Raw genomic sequence first — 15,809 nt, forward strand, 5'->3', positions numbered from 1 at the left:
TGCATTTAGAGAATTTTGCTTTTTTGGCCTCTTATGTGCTTGTGTGGCTTTAAACCTTGACAGTAAGTTTTTCTTAACAATTGGTTACTTATTTTAGTTACAATTTAAGCTTCACTTTTTATATGTTTAATAAATGTTGACATCTTGCAGCTGCAAAAATATGATGAAACAATTCAGCTTTGTGAATAGAGTTAGTATCTTATGGAAAAATAATTTTGACATAGTAAATAGCACATACAATTTCAACATTTAATTTCCACATCTGATAGTTACTCATATGTAAAATTGTGGAGGTGGTCAATGTGATATCCAAGTGTTACTTTCACTTCGAACGGCTTGAGACATCACTTTCTTGAGGAATTGCAACAGGTTGGATCCATCAATGACAATTCATTTTTTTTTTCAAATAAATCTAATGTTCTTTTTCCATTTAAATCTAGATGCTTTATTTTTTTAAACTTTTATATATGACTTAGGTTGAGTTTGGTAAACAGCTTAATTAATTTTTTTTGGAAAAAAAATTTAAATAATAAATATTTATATTAAAAATAATTTATAAATAAGTTATTTTGTATTTAGTTTTTTAGTCTTAAAAATGTTTATTTTAAAATGATAAGTTTAGAAAATTCTAAATTTAAATTGATGATGAACAAACATTATTAAAACAATTAATTACAAAATTATTAATTTGATCTTAATTCATATTTATTTAATTAATAATTTTGTTTGTGCAGATTTTTGTTGGGCCAAAAAGAAAAAAAATCAACAAGCCCAATGAGATGCTAACTTTTAGCCTTGTGCAAAATAATCATATGAATGTTGGCTGAATTGTTTTGTTAGTTGGGCCAGAATTTAATCATTACTATGAGCCCAAATTAATTTCGCTAGAAGCTAGCTTGCTTGGTCCGAAAACAAGAATGAGAGAAAGTAAAAAATGCTTCCAACGGAACCCATTTTCATCATACGGTGAATTTCAAAATTCTCTTTGCTTGAGTTAATTGCCTTGGAAACATGAAAGAGAAAATGTCAAAGTGATTTGATAGCATTTAGTGTAGCTTACACGCTACTACACAAGAAGCATAGAGAGTTGATCTTAATTAATTTATAACACTCATTACTCTCATACTTTGCTTTTTCTTTCTTCTCTCTCTATTCTTTCTTCTCTTTCGGTCACTTTACAGAGGAAAACATGGAAGCTTTAGCAAGCTACAAAGAAGAAGAAGGAGCTAGTAACAAGACCATTGTAATGATGGCAAGAAAAAGAAAACAAAAAGTATGTTGTGGCTGAGATCTTCACCAAAATAAGGTAAGATTTGGTGAAGTAAGCTCATGCTCTCCATACCCAAAAATGGAAGAAGAAGATTTCGGTCAGAGGAAGAAGATTCTTGGAGGCATGGCTTGTCTCTTCTTTTGATCAACCACCACAGGAGGTAGCTACAATGGCTACGTGATGGAAGATGCAGAAGTTAGGGCAGATGAAGCCATCATGCATCAAGAAGCATCAAGGGCTAGGAATCCTTCTTGGAGTGCAAGTCAAGATGGATGGATCGGATTGATGAAGCTTGGTGCAAAGGGAAGACACAGAGGTAATTGTATGTTGGTTTTAACATTCGGTTATCTCTCCTCTCTCTCTGGCCAACCCGGTTTTGCTTGAAGAAGAAGAAGTTTGGCTTGGTTCAACAACTTCAACCGTGGAGGCTTCCCCTTCTATAAATAAGGGAGAACAGTCAGGGCTTGAAGCAAGGAGAGTAAGTGCAGAGTTCTTATAGCTACCTAAACTAACAGAAGTTCTTCTCCTTCAATATTTTCTATTTTGTAATTTTCTATTTAATTTTTTCTGTCTTGAGTCTCATGAAAAAAGGCAAACAGTGAGGTTTGTAAGAAAAAACCATAGAGCGAAAAAAGGCAGAGAGTGCAAAATTAAAAGAAAAAGCCATAGATGTCCTTAGAGGTCATTTGTACATCTGTGTTGTGTTTCATGATTCTGTGGGAATCCTCTTGCAAGTTGGGTTAGCACTTAGCAGTTGAAAGCTTGGCAGTAACAAGTCAAGTTTAGTTTGGGATTAGATTCTGGACTTGTCCCGAATAAGAAGGGTAGTTCCTAGGGAGAATTGGTGTTTGTAATCAAAGACGATTATAGTGAAATTCCATCATTATTGTGATGGAGACTGGATGTAGGCTGCACTGCACTTAGCAGCTGAATCAGGATATATCTTGGTGTGATTTTCTCTCTCTTCTACTCCATTTCTGATTCTGCTGCATAGAAACTGAAAAATATCTCCTGGCTGGTAAGGAGACAAAACGAAAAAGTCTCTTGACTAGACACGAGACAAAAACAAAAAATATCTCCTCAAGTGTTTTAAAAGACAGCAAGAGTTACTAAGCGAAAAAGGGGGCTAAGATTCAACCCCTCATTCTCTTAGCCACTAATAAACTATCATAAAAGAAGAATGATAAAAAATTTTCTATTACAAGAGAAGTTATTTTTTTAACTTTTTCATGAACTCTTAAATAACTTTTTAAAAAATTACAATTTGATTTTGAAAATTACAAAATATTAATGCTATAATTTTTTATAAGTTAAAACTTAAAAATAAAAAAAGTTACTTATAGACTTATCTTATCTAAACTAGCCCTTAGTCTTGTGCCTTTCGTAGTCGTGTTGTTTTTTTATTATTTTTTTTTTTTGCTTGTGATTTGAATCTGGTTTGTTTTCTTGTTTTTGGTTTAAGGTTATTTATTAGAATTTAGGAGGCGATATCAAATACGACACGACATAGAATATGTTGAGATATGAATTTTAAAATTTTATAAGACATAAGGACAATAATGGCTATCTTGAACAACATGAACAACTACTAATCAAATAAAAATACACTATACCTTAATTTAATACTATTAATTAAATTTATTCTTTTAACCCTATTAATTCACATTATTCACACATTGTTCAAAAATGTTGTTGGTTACCTATACTTTTCCATATATATAATATAAAGTATACAACAACAACAATAATGCCTTGTCCCACTAGGTGGAGTCGGCTATATGAATCAAACGATGTTATTGTGCTCTATCATGTATCATGTCTATAGAGAGACCGTTTACATGTAGATCTCGTTTGACCACCTCATGGATGGTCTTCTTAGGTCTCCTCTGCCTTTCGCCCCTTATCCATCTTCTATCTCATCCACCCTCCTGATTGGGTGTTCTATCGGTCTTCTTCTCACGTGTCCAAACCACTTGAGACGCGATTCAACTATCTTTTCTACAATGGGTGCTACTCCAACTCTCTCTCTTATATCTTCGTTCCTTATTTTATCCAATCATGTATGACCACTCATCCATCTCAACATCTTCATCTCTGCCACACTCAACTTATGTTCGTGCTCCCCTTTGGCCGCCCAACACTCCGTACCATAAAGCATAACCGGTCTTATCGCGGTGCGATAGAATTTACCTTTAAGTTTTAAAGGCATTTTTTTGTCGCATATAAAACCAGATGCATTCTGCCATTTTGACCAACCTGCTTGGATCCTATGATTTACATCATGTTCAATCCCTCCATTATTCTATATGATGCACCCAATTAAAATTTTTAACTTTTCGTAGGATGTTTTCTCCAATCTTCACCTCTATATTAGGGTTTTCCCTTCTCAGACTGCACTTACATTCCATATATTCCATCTTACTACAGCTTATGCACAGACCATACCCTTCTAGAGCTTCTCTCCATAAGTCCAACTTCTTAATTAAGTCTTCCATTGACTCTCCCATAAGGACGATATCATCGGCAAAAAGCATGCACCATGGCACAGGCTCTTGGATGTGCTCTGTGAGTACTTCCAAGACTAATGTGTAAAGGTATGGACTTAAGGATGATCCCTGGTGTAATCCTATACCAATAGAAAATTCCTCTGTCATACCACCTTGAGTCTTCACACCAGTTGTGACCCCATCATACATGTCTTTAATTGCACGAATATATGTGATCCTTACTCTCCTCTTTTCTAAAACCTTCCATAAGACCTCCCTTGGCACCCTATCATACGCTTTTTCCAAATCAATAAATACCATATGTAGATCCCTTTTATTACTACGATACCTCTCCATCATCCTTCTTAATAGTTATATCGCTTTAGTGGTAGATCCGCCTGGCATAAATCCAAATTGGTTCTTTTATACTTGTGTCTCTTTTTTCAACCCCCGTTCTATTACCCTTTCCCATAACTTCATGGTATGACTCATTAGCTTGATCCCTCTATAGTTTCCGCAACTTTGTATATCCCCTTATTCTTGTAGATAGGTAGGTACCAAGGTGCTTTTTCTCCACTCATCAGACATCTTTTTTGACCTTAAAATCTCATTAAAATGCTTGGTTAACCAGTTGATACCTTTTTCTCCATGGCCCTTCCAAACCTCAATCGGGATATTATCAGATCCTACTGCCTTGCCATTTTTCATCTGCTTTAGAGCCTCTTTTACTTCAAAGTCTCGAATCCTTTGATAGTAGTTAAAGTTTTGATCTTCTTTAATTATGCATAGCTGACCAAGGCTCGGAAGAGTCTTCTATCCATCATTAAATAACTCGTAGAAGTAGCTCTTCCACCTTTCATTAATCTTCTCCTCTTGAACCAACACCTCTCCATCTTTATCCTTTATGTACTTAACCTGATCCAAATCTCTCGTTCTTCTTTCACGACTCTTTACGATTCTATATATACCTTTTTCTTCTTCTTTCATGCCCAAAAACTGGTAGAGACCCTCATATGCTATTGTTCTTACTTCACTTATAGCTACTTTTGTCTCTTTCTTAGCCGCTTTATACTTTTTCCAGTTATCTACATTGCGGCATAAAGACCACTTTTTAAAGCACTCCCTTTTTATCTTTATCTTCTCTTGTACACTCGCATTCCACCACCAGGACTCCTTGTCTCTTGGTCCTATTCCTTTAGATTCACCAAAACTTTCTTTTGCTGTTCTTCTAATAACTTCTGCCATCTCCCTCCACATCCCTTCCGCGCTTCCATTCCCATCCCACTTTGTCTCTTCTCCTACCCGTCTTAGGAAGCTTCTTTGTTCTTCACCTTTCATCCGCTACCACCTCGTTCTTGGATTTTTCGTATGTTGTCTTTTCCTCAACTTTTGCTTAACCCGAAAATCCATGACGAGCACCCTATGTTGTGTTGTCAAACTCTCTCCCGGGATAATTTTACAATTAATGCAAAATTTCTGGTCGACTCTCCTCAACAAGAAGAAGTCAATTTGAGAGCTTGTCATGCCATTCTTATAGGTTATAAGATGTTCGTCTCTTTTTTTAAAATATGTATTTGCAATGAGAAGATCAAAGGTTAAGGAAAAGTCCAAAATAGTTTTTACCTTGGCATTGATCACCCCGAAACCATGGCCTCCGTGAATACTCCCATACCCAGTCACTTCTCTTCCAACATGGCCATTTAAATCTCCTCCTAAGAAAATCTTATTTCCCGAAGGTATGTCTTGAACCAAACTCTCTAGATCCTCCAAAAATCTTATCTTGTGTTGTTCGTCCGAACACCTTTGCGGTGCATAGGCGCTAATCACATGGAAAGCATCTCCCTCCACCACAAGTTTGATAGAGATGATCCGATCTCTCACCCTCTTGATATCCATTACGTTCTTCTTCCACTGCTTATCCACAATAATTCCAACCCCATTCCTATTCTTCACTTTTCCTATATACCAAAGTTTGAAACTAGAAGTATCTAACTCCCTAGCCTTCACACCAACCCATTTTGTTTCTTGTAGGCACATAATGTTAATCTTCCTCCTTGTCATGGTGTCCACCACCTCCATGGACTTTCCTGTTAGAGTGCCTATGTTCCATGTCCCAAATCTCAACCTTCTATCGCTCCGACCTTTACCTTTAACTTTGTGAACTAGTTTATTTACCCTCGTCCGTTCACGAAAACGCGAGAACCTTACTCATTTAACACTACATCCGGGCACCGATGCAGTGGCTCTTGCACATTTGACACCGTACTTGAGCCATACAGCGCGTTGCTTCCGGGCAACGACCTAGTTTTAGCGCAATAATGTCTTTGGTTTATGTCATGGGGATTCGACTATATCTTTATGTTGGTTGTCGACGATCTAACACAATCCTTCTCCTTTATCCGGGCTTGGGACCGACTATGTACCACAAGTGTAACATAGGCGGAGTTATAAAATATAACGTATATTTTAGATAAATAATAATGATATTTTATTATTTTATTAATATTAAAATATAAATTATTTTTTAATTATTTTTAATGTTTTATTTTAATTATATAAAGTATTTAAAATATTTTTTGTTTTAATAAATAATAATATATACTATTTTTAAATTTATTTCAAGAATACATGTTAATAATAAGGCTAGATATACATACACTTAATGGTATTTAAGTGTGTCCAAGTGTATCAAAATAATTTTTTATTTTTTATTAAAATGCGATTAGTGTTAGACACAGTCAAATAAATATCAATAAATATTGTATCCAAAATATATCCAACACGCAAACACGACACTTTAATGAAGTATCCGAGCTTCCTAGAGTACTATGAATGAGTCATAATTCATAGGTATATTTTGGGAATTCCATTATGCTAGGGTATGCTACTCTTAATTTGTTATGACATTATTTTTATCTCAAAACCATAGTTTTTACATATGTGCTTTTGAGGTTAATAGTGTTATATTAGTAGTAGTTACTTTTTTTTCTTCTTTAAAGATCCCATTATAATTTTGTCAGTGCACATCAATGCTAACATCAATCAATCTTTTAGAATTATTTTATTTATATTAAATTTTAGATTCTAAATCATAAATTTTTAATGCAAAAATTTAAATAAAACATTTTAAATTTTAAATTTTCCAAAGTATAAGAATTTTTAAAATAAAAAAACATTAATTAATATTGACCAATTAAAAATTAATCTCCTATATTTTCACTGTATTTTATATTTTGTTTAAGTGTCTTCATCACTTTACACCATATCATAGTTTTTTATTCTCATTTTTCTCTTCCAAAGATCAAAATTCTAAATATATCCATATTATTATCATAATATCTTTCCATTTCAATGACAAATTTGAGAAACAACTTTGTATTGTACTGTATATCATGTTTTTTTGTTTTTTTTATTAAAGATAGGAGATTCGAATTCGCAATTTCTTAACTGAGTATGAAGAGACTATGCCATTTAAGGTATAATTCATTAGTTACTATATCATGTTGTTTGAGAGATATATCATAGTGATATGATTTGGTTTACATAACTGATTAGAAATTTTACCATAAATCTATTACCTTCCTAACCAAAGAATCTGTAATCTTGACAAATTATCCATCCAACTCATAATGTTTTCGAAAAAAATTGTCTCTTCAATCTAAAAATACTAAGTTTGAACTTGAAAATAATGTGTACTATAATATATGATCTGAGAGAGAATTTTTTTTAAACGTATAATATACAGATAAAAAACTATATGTGCAATGGATCCAAATAACTCGTTCACTAAAAGATTAACAAATGCTAAGCTGCTCATGTTAGAAAATTCATGGGAACCTCACCTTCTAATTTGTTTTGTACTCCAAGAAGCGCCTTTATTGAGACAAACATAACAATTGAACTAGGAATTTCTCCTTAAACTGAATCGTTGGATATGTTAAGTTCGACTCATTTTTTTTATATTATAAACTTGTGTGTGATATTCAATGATGTATTAATAATATTGTGTTATATTTTACTATGGGTCTGTTTCAATTTCTTGAAAAGAACAAAACGTCATAGACGTTTTGTTGATGGGTGAAAATTTTTTAATAAAATAAAATAAAACAGCATTCACAGATTGTATTAAAATTATGTTTTTAATTTTATTATGTACAAAACGTCAGAGACGTATTGTATGTTTATTATTTTTTAAAATGACGTAAAAGAAAATATCAGTAATGTTTTGCTTGAAAGCATATTTTTAAAATGGTGGATGAAAAAATGACGATAACATTTTTCTGTAGCTATTGAAAATCGTCATGGCTATTTTGGTGGATTACATCAATTTCGACCCAATATTAAAAATAAAAAACCAAAACAGTTCATAAGAGTAAGATTTATTTTATATACAATTTTAAGTACAATATATTCTAGAAAAAAACTAAATATAATAGATAATAAAATATTGAAAATACTAAAATTAGTTTAAAATAATAATATTTTGATGAAAAAAGTTTATAATTAACACAAAAATAGATAAAATAGCAGATATTATAATTTAAAGGAAATAATAAATTATATGATATTCTTTTAAAACTTAATATATTCAGATAGGCTAAAAAATTTTGATATGGAAACAAAATAAGCGATACACTTTAGTATTGTAATTTTTGGTGTTTTTTAAAATTGTGGGAGTACACAAATCGAACCCTCCAATTTGTGTTTAAAAAGTAAAAAAAATTCAGAGTACACAAATCGGAGAGTCTGATTTGTGTTAAAAAAATTGAAAAAATTCAGAGTACACAAATCGGATCATGCGAGTTGTTTGATTTTAAAATTTTGTTTACAAAATCGCATAGTCCGACTTGTGGTTGGACAAATATAAATTTTGAAAGCTAAAAAACAGACCCTCCGAATTGTTTGTTCTTGTCAATTTTTTGATGAAATAGAGAACTCGCATGGTGCGAGTTCTGTTCTACTGACACCATATAGCTGTGAAACACCTGTATTTCCCATAGTCTAACACCACTTTTACTTCATATCCAAATTTTTTTTGGTGACTATCCAAATTAAAAAGTGTATTCAGAATTTCAGATACTATACATCAATAAGTAATGATACTAACAAATAAAAAAGCGTTAAAAAAAAACCTTAGTTGATGGTCCTAGGCTCTTAGCTAAACTCTCAAAATAAATAACAGTATTAGCACTACGGTGGGGCCCATTTTAAAACCATTATATTTTTCTTTCCTTTGCAATCCTACTCTTCTGCTTCCGCACTCTCCACCGCCCACAGCCCACCGCCGCGTCCGCCTCTCTGATTGCCGGCTCCGCTGTCCCGCTGCAAGGTGAGTTCTGCTTCTCCCATTGCCGCCATTCGTTCTGTTCTGCTTCTGCCCTAGCCACCGCCGCGTCTGCCTCTCCGGTTCACCGCCTCTGTTTTCTCGCTGCTAAGGTACTGCTTCTGCTCCCTTGTTTTTTTCTTTCTTTTTTTTTCTGCTCAATAAATGCACCATTAGAATCTGAATAGTTGAAGCATCAGCGTAACTATTAACTAGCTATTTAATTTAGTGTGGATTGAGAGCATAGCGATTTGGAAGCAACTCCCAATTCCTGATACTTCATATGTTTCTTGATAGCATGATTCTAGGAAATAAAAAGGGAGCTGTGTGGGGAAGTGAATAGAGTGGACTACAAAGTTCAAAATTTTTTATAGGAGAGTTGGCAGAAATCAATCCCTTTGAATTTTTAACCAAAAGTGGTAGATTTCAAACATAAGGAAGTATAATGATTAAAGAGATTCATCAAGTTGAGGGTGTTAACCAGTGAAAAAGATAGCATACATGAAATAAATTTTTCCCCCTTAGCCATGAAAGCTACCTTTTAGAACAATCAATATGCTTTTCTGGCTATGCACTCCCTTCTTTCTCTTAGTCTAATTGAAGGTCGAATTTGATTAATCCTTTTCTTTTTTTTTTTTCTTAATTACAGAAAAGATGGAAACTTGGGAAAGTTTTGGGAGCCATATCGAGATTGATGCTCAAAGGTAAATCAAACTCATTTGTAAATAGCTTAAAAAATCATTTTTGTTTTGGTGCATGATTTATGTTTGATTAGTCATATGAGTCACCCTTCGTTATTTTTGTTTGTTTAATGAATAGTTTGGGAAATGGAGGAGATAGTAATGTACTGATCTTGCCAGCTAAGAAGAAAAGGAAAGGAAATAATCAGGTACAGGAAGTTCCACAATTTTCTTCTTTTTGTATGTTCAATTTGCGTGGTTATATTTGTAAAGTTGCTTGTGATACTGATTGTAATTCTGTTTTTTGGTGTTAGGAGCGTGGAAAAGTTGGGTCAAATAAGAAACAGAAGCTGAGCAAACCTCAGAAGAAGAAGTTGAAGAAGTTGCAGGTTAATGCTTGAGACTTGAGAGATGAACAAAAAGGAGGATTTTGTTTTTCAAAAAAATATTGTCCACCCGACTGTTTTCAGTGTTACTATTTTTTTAATTGTTTCCTTTGCTTTATGCAGGGTGACAAGGAGAAACAACTTCTCATGGAAAAAAGCATTGAGACATTAAAGTATGCCATGAATTTTTGTTGTTCTGTCTGTTAGCACTCATTTATTGATAAAAATTTGGAATTTTCTGTCTTTGCAGAGAGAACTCACTTCCGGAGTCTGCATATTCTCTTTTGAAACCTTCATGGAAGATTGGGCGGGTTCGTATTTAATGGAATAGTGATAGTTTAGTGACAAATCTTGACTGACTGTTTGCTCATACGACATATGCATGTTGTGCAGGCTGAGACTGTGCAGGAGAAACGTACGAGGGCTGTACACTTACTGAAACAAGGATTGGAGGTTTTACATGATAATGATGAACCTAAGAAACTGGATTTTCCTCATGGAATTGAACCTGAGACAGAAGGGATTCATCTGGTGCAGGAAGTTGAGGAGAATGGAATTGTTGATATTCAATTAACAAGAACAGAAAGAGAAGTATCAAGTCCAACATATCTTGCTTTGGAATCCTCTCAAGCAACAATTCCTGCCAATGAATCTATTAATAAACCTGTAACTAAAATTCCTATTGAGAAGCAACTTGATGAAATCAGAAGTGCTTGTCTTGCATCTTGTTCTACCAATGGAATAGCAAGCACCAAGTCAAGGGTATTGATCCTGCTCAGTTTTCCCCTATATCAATATACAAAATATTATTCATCGTTATCATTCTTCCAATGTTGCTATCATTCATGAGATGACCTTTTTGTTTATACTTTTAATGCTTTTGGGCACCTTTTAACATGGAACAGGATAAGACAGATGAAAACAGTAACAGAATCAATGAATTAAGCAACCCTGCAGATCCTTTTGCACAGAGACCTTCAACTACCCCTACTGTTGTGCATGTTTACAGACCAGCTGAGGTTGAAGAAAAAAGGAAGGATCTGCCTATAGTCATGATGGAGCAAGAGATAATGGAAGCTATAAATTACCATTCCAGTGTTATCATATGCGGAGAAACTGGATGTGGTAAAACAACTCAAGTTCCTCAGGTGAGTATGTCTTATGCTTGGTTAACGGTGATGTTTTATTGTCATTTTATACTGACACTTCGATTATTGTATTTCCCCAAAAAATTATCAGTTTCTTTATGAAGCTGGCTATGGTTCAAGTAAGTCCCATATTCACAGTGGTATTATCGGTGTTACTCAACCACGTCGGGTGGCTGTTCTTTCCACTGCAAGGCGTGTGGCATATGAGCTTGGTCTTCATTTGGGAAAGGAGGTTGGCTTTCAAGTTAGATATGACAAGATGATTGGAGATAGTTGTTCTATCAAGTTTATGACTGATGGAATTTTGCTAAGAGAAGTTCAGGTTGTTATTCACCTCATTGCGTTTCTAGTTATTCATTTTGAAAACTAATCTGTGTAATATAAGTGATATATTCACAGAAAAAATTGGTTCACTTTTAAGTGCTGATAAATCAAGAAACTCAACCTTTTGTTTATAGTACCGATCACTCAAAAGCTCAATGCATGATAGGATCTTTAGGTTCATTTTACATTTGATTGTGGGCATATTTTAATCTATCATTTTGAAGAAACCATTCTCCTTGAGAACTTCTATTTTTCGTTTAAATGCTTTGGAACTTATTGTTTCTGGATGCATGTGAGTGCAATAATGGGTTCTACATATTCCATAGCACTTTTGATTGGAAACTGAAAAGTGAATGTAAATTTTCCTCTTTCATATTTTCATTGCTTGGTTGTTATTGTTAGTGGCTGCAGACATTCTTGCTATCATTGTTGCAACTTTTAATTATTGTTATGATGGTAATTGCCTACTGTGCAAGGATACAATGCCTGATTTAACTCTCTTTTTCTTAACATATAATCAAGCAATTGAATGACTAAATCAAAACACACTTGTTTTGATAAATAATGTTGGATACCTTCTGGTGCAGAATGATTTTTTATTGAGGCGGTATTCAGTATTAATTCTTGATGAGGCTCATGAGAGGAGCTTGAACACAGATATTCTGGTCGGGATGCTCTCACGTGTTATAAAAGTTCGCCAATTGGTGAGTTATTTATTCTATTAATAATTTCACAGATGAAATTTAAGTTTATATTAGATCCTCTTTCATAATCTTGCCAATTACCACTGGCATTCTAACCTCTATGATTTTATCTTTCTATATTGACAGGTTTATAATGATCAGCAAAAGAAGATACAATCAGGGCAGAGTTTAAGTCCTGAAGATCTTGTTTTTCCACTAAAACTTGTGCTGATGAGTGCTACTTTGCGAGTACAAGACTTCACTTCTGAAAGGTTATTTCCTTCTCCTCCACCTGTGATAGAGGTTCCTACAAGGCAATTTCCAGTAACAGTGTACTTTGCAAAGAAAACTGAAATAACAGATTATATTGGGGCAGCATACACGAAGGTCTTGGCAATTCATAAGAAGTTGCCTCCTGGGGGCATACTTGTTTTTGTTACTGGGCAAAGGGAAGTAGAAGACTTGTGTAGGAAGCTACGCAAAGCATCAAAGGAGTTTGTCATGAAAAAGGTTAAGGGGTCTGCAGAAAGTAATGGGACTGCAGTCCCCGACACAAATCCTGTTGAGGGAGTAAATATTAATGAGATCAATGAAGCATTTGACATTCCTGGAAATTCAGCTATCCAGCCAACTGATAGGTTTAGCGCCTATGATGAAGAAGAGATTGATGCAGATGAAAATGATTCTGACTTTTCTTATGATTCAGAAACTGAGAGTGAATTGGAATTTAATGGTGATGATAATGTTGAACAATCAGAGAATGACAGTAATATTGTAAACGTCTTAAGGCAGGAAGGAGGCCTTGCTTCTCTGAAGGCTGCTTTTGAAAAATTGTCTGGGAAATCCCCATCAAGCACCTTGAATAAGGAGCAGACTTCTGTGAATACAGAAGGTGGTTCAGACCAACCAAAAGTTTTCAGGGAGAGCAGAGCTATAGAAAATTCTAGTTCTTCTCCAGGTGCACTCTTTGTTCTTCCTCTTTATGCCATGCTGCCAGCAGCAGCCCAACTTCGTGTATTTGAAGATGTCAAGGACGGAGAGCGCCTTGTTGTTGTTGCCACAAATGTTGCTGAAACATCATTAACTATTCCAGGGATAAAGTATGTGGTTGATACTGGAAGAGAAAAAGTGAAAAATTATAACCCCTCCAATGGCATGGAGACATATGACATACAGTGGATTAGTAAGGCATCGGCCGCTCAACGTGCTGGCAGAGCTGGAAGAACTGGACCTGGACATTGTTATCGTCTGTATTCATCTGCGGCCTTTAGTAACGAATGTCCTGAGTACTCTCCAGCTGAAGTTGAGAAAGTTCCTGTTCATGGTGTTGTCCTCCTCTTAAAATCGATACATTTTAAGGATGTAAGTTTAATATTTTTCTTTTTTCCTTTTCCGAGTTTTCTCTCCACCTGCTTGTTTATATTGGGGGGCTATCATTAGCAAAGTGGGGAAGGTAGTATGATGGTGACTAATTAATTTTGGCTAAATGAAAAAAAATGGTTTCCGTTTGAATCCAAAAGGTCTTATTCCATACATAGCATTGACTAGAATTTATTTATTTAGATTATTAATAATTGGCCCCAAGACATCATTTTCTTCTTCCTATATTCAAATTTACTCAATTCCTTGTCTAACTGGAATTATTTTCTTTTCATTTGTAAGTTTGAGATCATTGTATAATTAATAGTATTACTTCTCATCCAGGTTAAAAAGTTCCCATTTCCTACTTCTCTTAAGAAGGATTCCCTTCTTGAAGCTGAGAATTGCTTGAAAGCTCTGGAAGCAGTGGATAAGAATGATGAACTTACACTTTTGGGAAAAGCCATGGCTCTTTATCCCTTGAGTCCTCGGCACTCCCGAATGTTGCTCACTGTTATCAAGAGTATAAGTCATGGGCATAAATGTAATCCAAGTTTGCTTTTAGCATATGCTGTTGCAGCTGCTGCCGCATTGAGTTTGTCAAATCCTTTTATTATGCAATATGAAGGAAATGAAAGTGGAAAAGATTCAGAGATGTGTGAGAAATCTGGCATGGGGGATAGTGAAAAAGACACCAATAGAAAAGAAAAGTCTAGGCGAAAGAAACTAAAAGAAACTGCTAAACAGGCACGTGAAAAATTTCGAGTTGTCACGAGTGATGCCCTGACCACAGCCTATGCGTTGCAGTGTTTCGAGCAGTCACAGAAGAAGCTGGAATTCTGTGATGGTAATGCGTTGCACTTCAAAACGATGGAGGAAATGTCAAAGCTTAGGCAACAGCTACTTAAACTGGTCTTCTATCAGAGTTCCAAAGCTGGTTTTGAAGAGTACTCTTGGGTTCACGGAACTCTACAGGACATAGAACATGCTTGGCGGGTTTCTTCTGAAAAATATCCTCTTTCCGTGGTTGAGGAAAGGCTTGTTTGTCAGGCAATATGTGCTGGCTGGGCAGACAGAGTTGCCAGACGAATTACAGCAGCGTTCCGAGTCTCCAATGGAGAGAAAAGATCAAGTGCTGTTCGGTATCAATCATGCGTTGTTAAAGACACAGTTTTCCTTCATAGGTTGTCATCTGTATCCATCCTAGCCCCCGAATTTTTGGTTTACAATGAATTATTAGAGACAAAACGGCCAGACAAAGATGGGGTGACAAGTTCCATCAGAGCATACATGCATGGAGTAACAAGCGTGGAGCCAGCTTGGCTTGTTGAGCACGCCAAATCGAACTGCGACTTATCTAGATCCGTTGTGGATCCTAAACCTTTCTACGACGCGCAGGCCGACCAAGTAAAGCAGTGGGTCATCCCAACCTTTGGACGTTTCGATTGGGAGCTTCCAATGCATCCTTTGCCCATCGACAAAGATAAAAATTATGATCATCAGGTGAAAGTGTTCGCCTATGGTTTGCTTGAAGGCCAGGTTTGTCCTTGTTTAAAATCTGTCCGCAGATATATGTCAGCCTCTCCTGACAGTATTTTGAAGAATGAAGCATTGGGTCAGAAGAGGGTGGGGAATCTTTTAAGCAAATTAAGGAGCAGGCGAATCGATAGTGCTGCTACGTTGCGAACTGTGTGGAAGGAGAATCCAAAGGAATTATTTTCAGAAATCTTGGATTGGTTTCAGCAGAGTTTTCACAGCCACTTTGAAGAGTTATGGTTACAAATGCTAAGCGAAGTGCTTAGGGAGACACAAGAACGCCCTCGGAAGACAAGTTCTAAGAAAAAGTCTTAAGGGAATATCTAAATCACATTGATAATTCCTCAACAGAGAATTGCTTCTCAGACTTGTATCTTGATGTAGTTACTAGGAATTTTGTTATGGAATAGATCAAAAAGAAAGTTAGTTGGGTTTGGTTGCTGATGAGCCAAATGTGATTATTTTTGTGAAGCTAGGAGTATCAGCATATTTTGGGAGGCATCATTGTATGGTTAATGTGATTGGAAAATTTTTAAGTTCAAAACACAGTTAAATTAAATTATTTAAGTATCCTTACATCTTAGTATATCAAAGTTGTAATATGTATTTTACAC

General features: G+C 35.1%; 1 protein-coding gene across 1 annotated transcript; it reads left to right on the top strand.

Moving 5' to 3' along the window:
* Positions 1 to 9,008: 9,008 nt before the first annotated feature.
* On the top strand, positions 9,009 to 15,803 carry LOC130961704 (ATP-dependent RNA helicase DEAH13). Its single transcript, XM_057887689.1, has 12 exons — positions 9,009 to 9,192; positions 9,729 to 9,783; positions 9,899 to 9,968; positions 10,074 to 10,148; positions 10,269 to 10,318; positions 10,396 to 10,456; positions 10,539 to 10,907; positions 11,051 to 11,293; positions 11,385 to 11,615; positions 12,205 to 12,321; positions 12,448 to 13,662; positions 14,005 to 15,803. Exons 2-12 carry the CDS (start codon positions 9,734 to 9,736, stop codon positions 15,508 to 15,510), a joined length of 3,987 nt encoding a protein of 1,328 aa, XP_057743672.1. The 5' UTR covers positions 9,009 to 9,192; positions 9,729 to 9,733; the 3' UTR covers positions 15,511 to 15,803.
* The last annotated feature ends 6 nt before the right edge of the window (positions 15,804 to 15,809 follow it).

Source organism: Arachis stenosperma, chromosome 2 (assembly GCF_014773155.1).
Source record: "Arachis stenosperma cultivar V10309 chromosome 2, arast.V10309.gnm1.PFL2, whole genome shotgun sequence".
Lineage (NCBI taxonomy): Eukaryota > Viridiplantae > Streptophyta > Magnoliopsida > Fabales > Fabaceae > Arachis > Arachis stenosperma.

Coding starts and splice junctions, on each gene's coding strand:
- LOC130961704 (XM_057887689.1), top strand. CDS start 9,734: ATGGAAACTTGGGAAAGTTTTGGGAGCCATATCGAGATTGATGCTCAA. Junction 9,784..9,898: donor ATCGAGATTGATGCTCAAAG/GTAAATCAAACT, acceptor TTTAATGAATAG/TTTGGGAAATGGAGGAGATA. Junction 10,319..10,395: donor AAAAGCATTGAGACATTAAA/GTATGCCATGAA, acceptor CTGTCTTTGCAG/AGAGAACTCACTTCCGGAGT.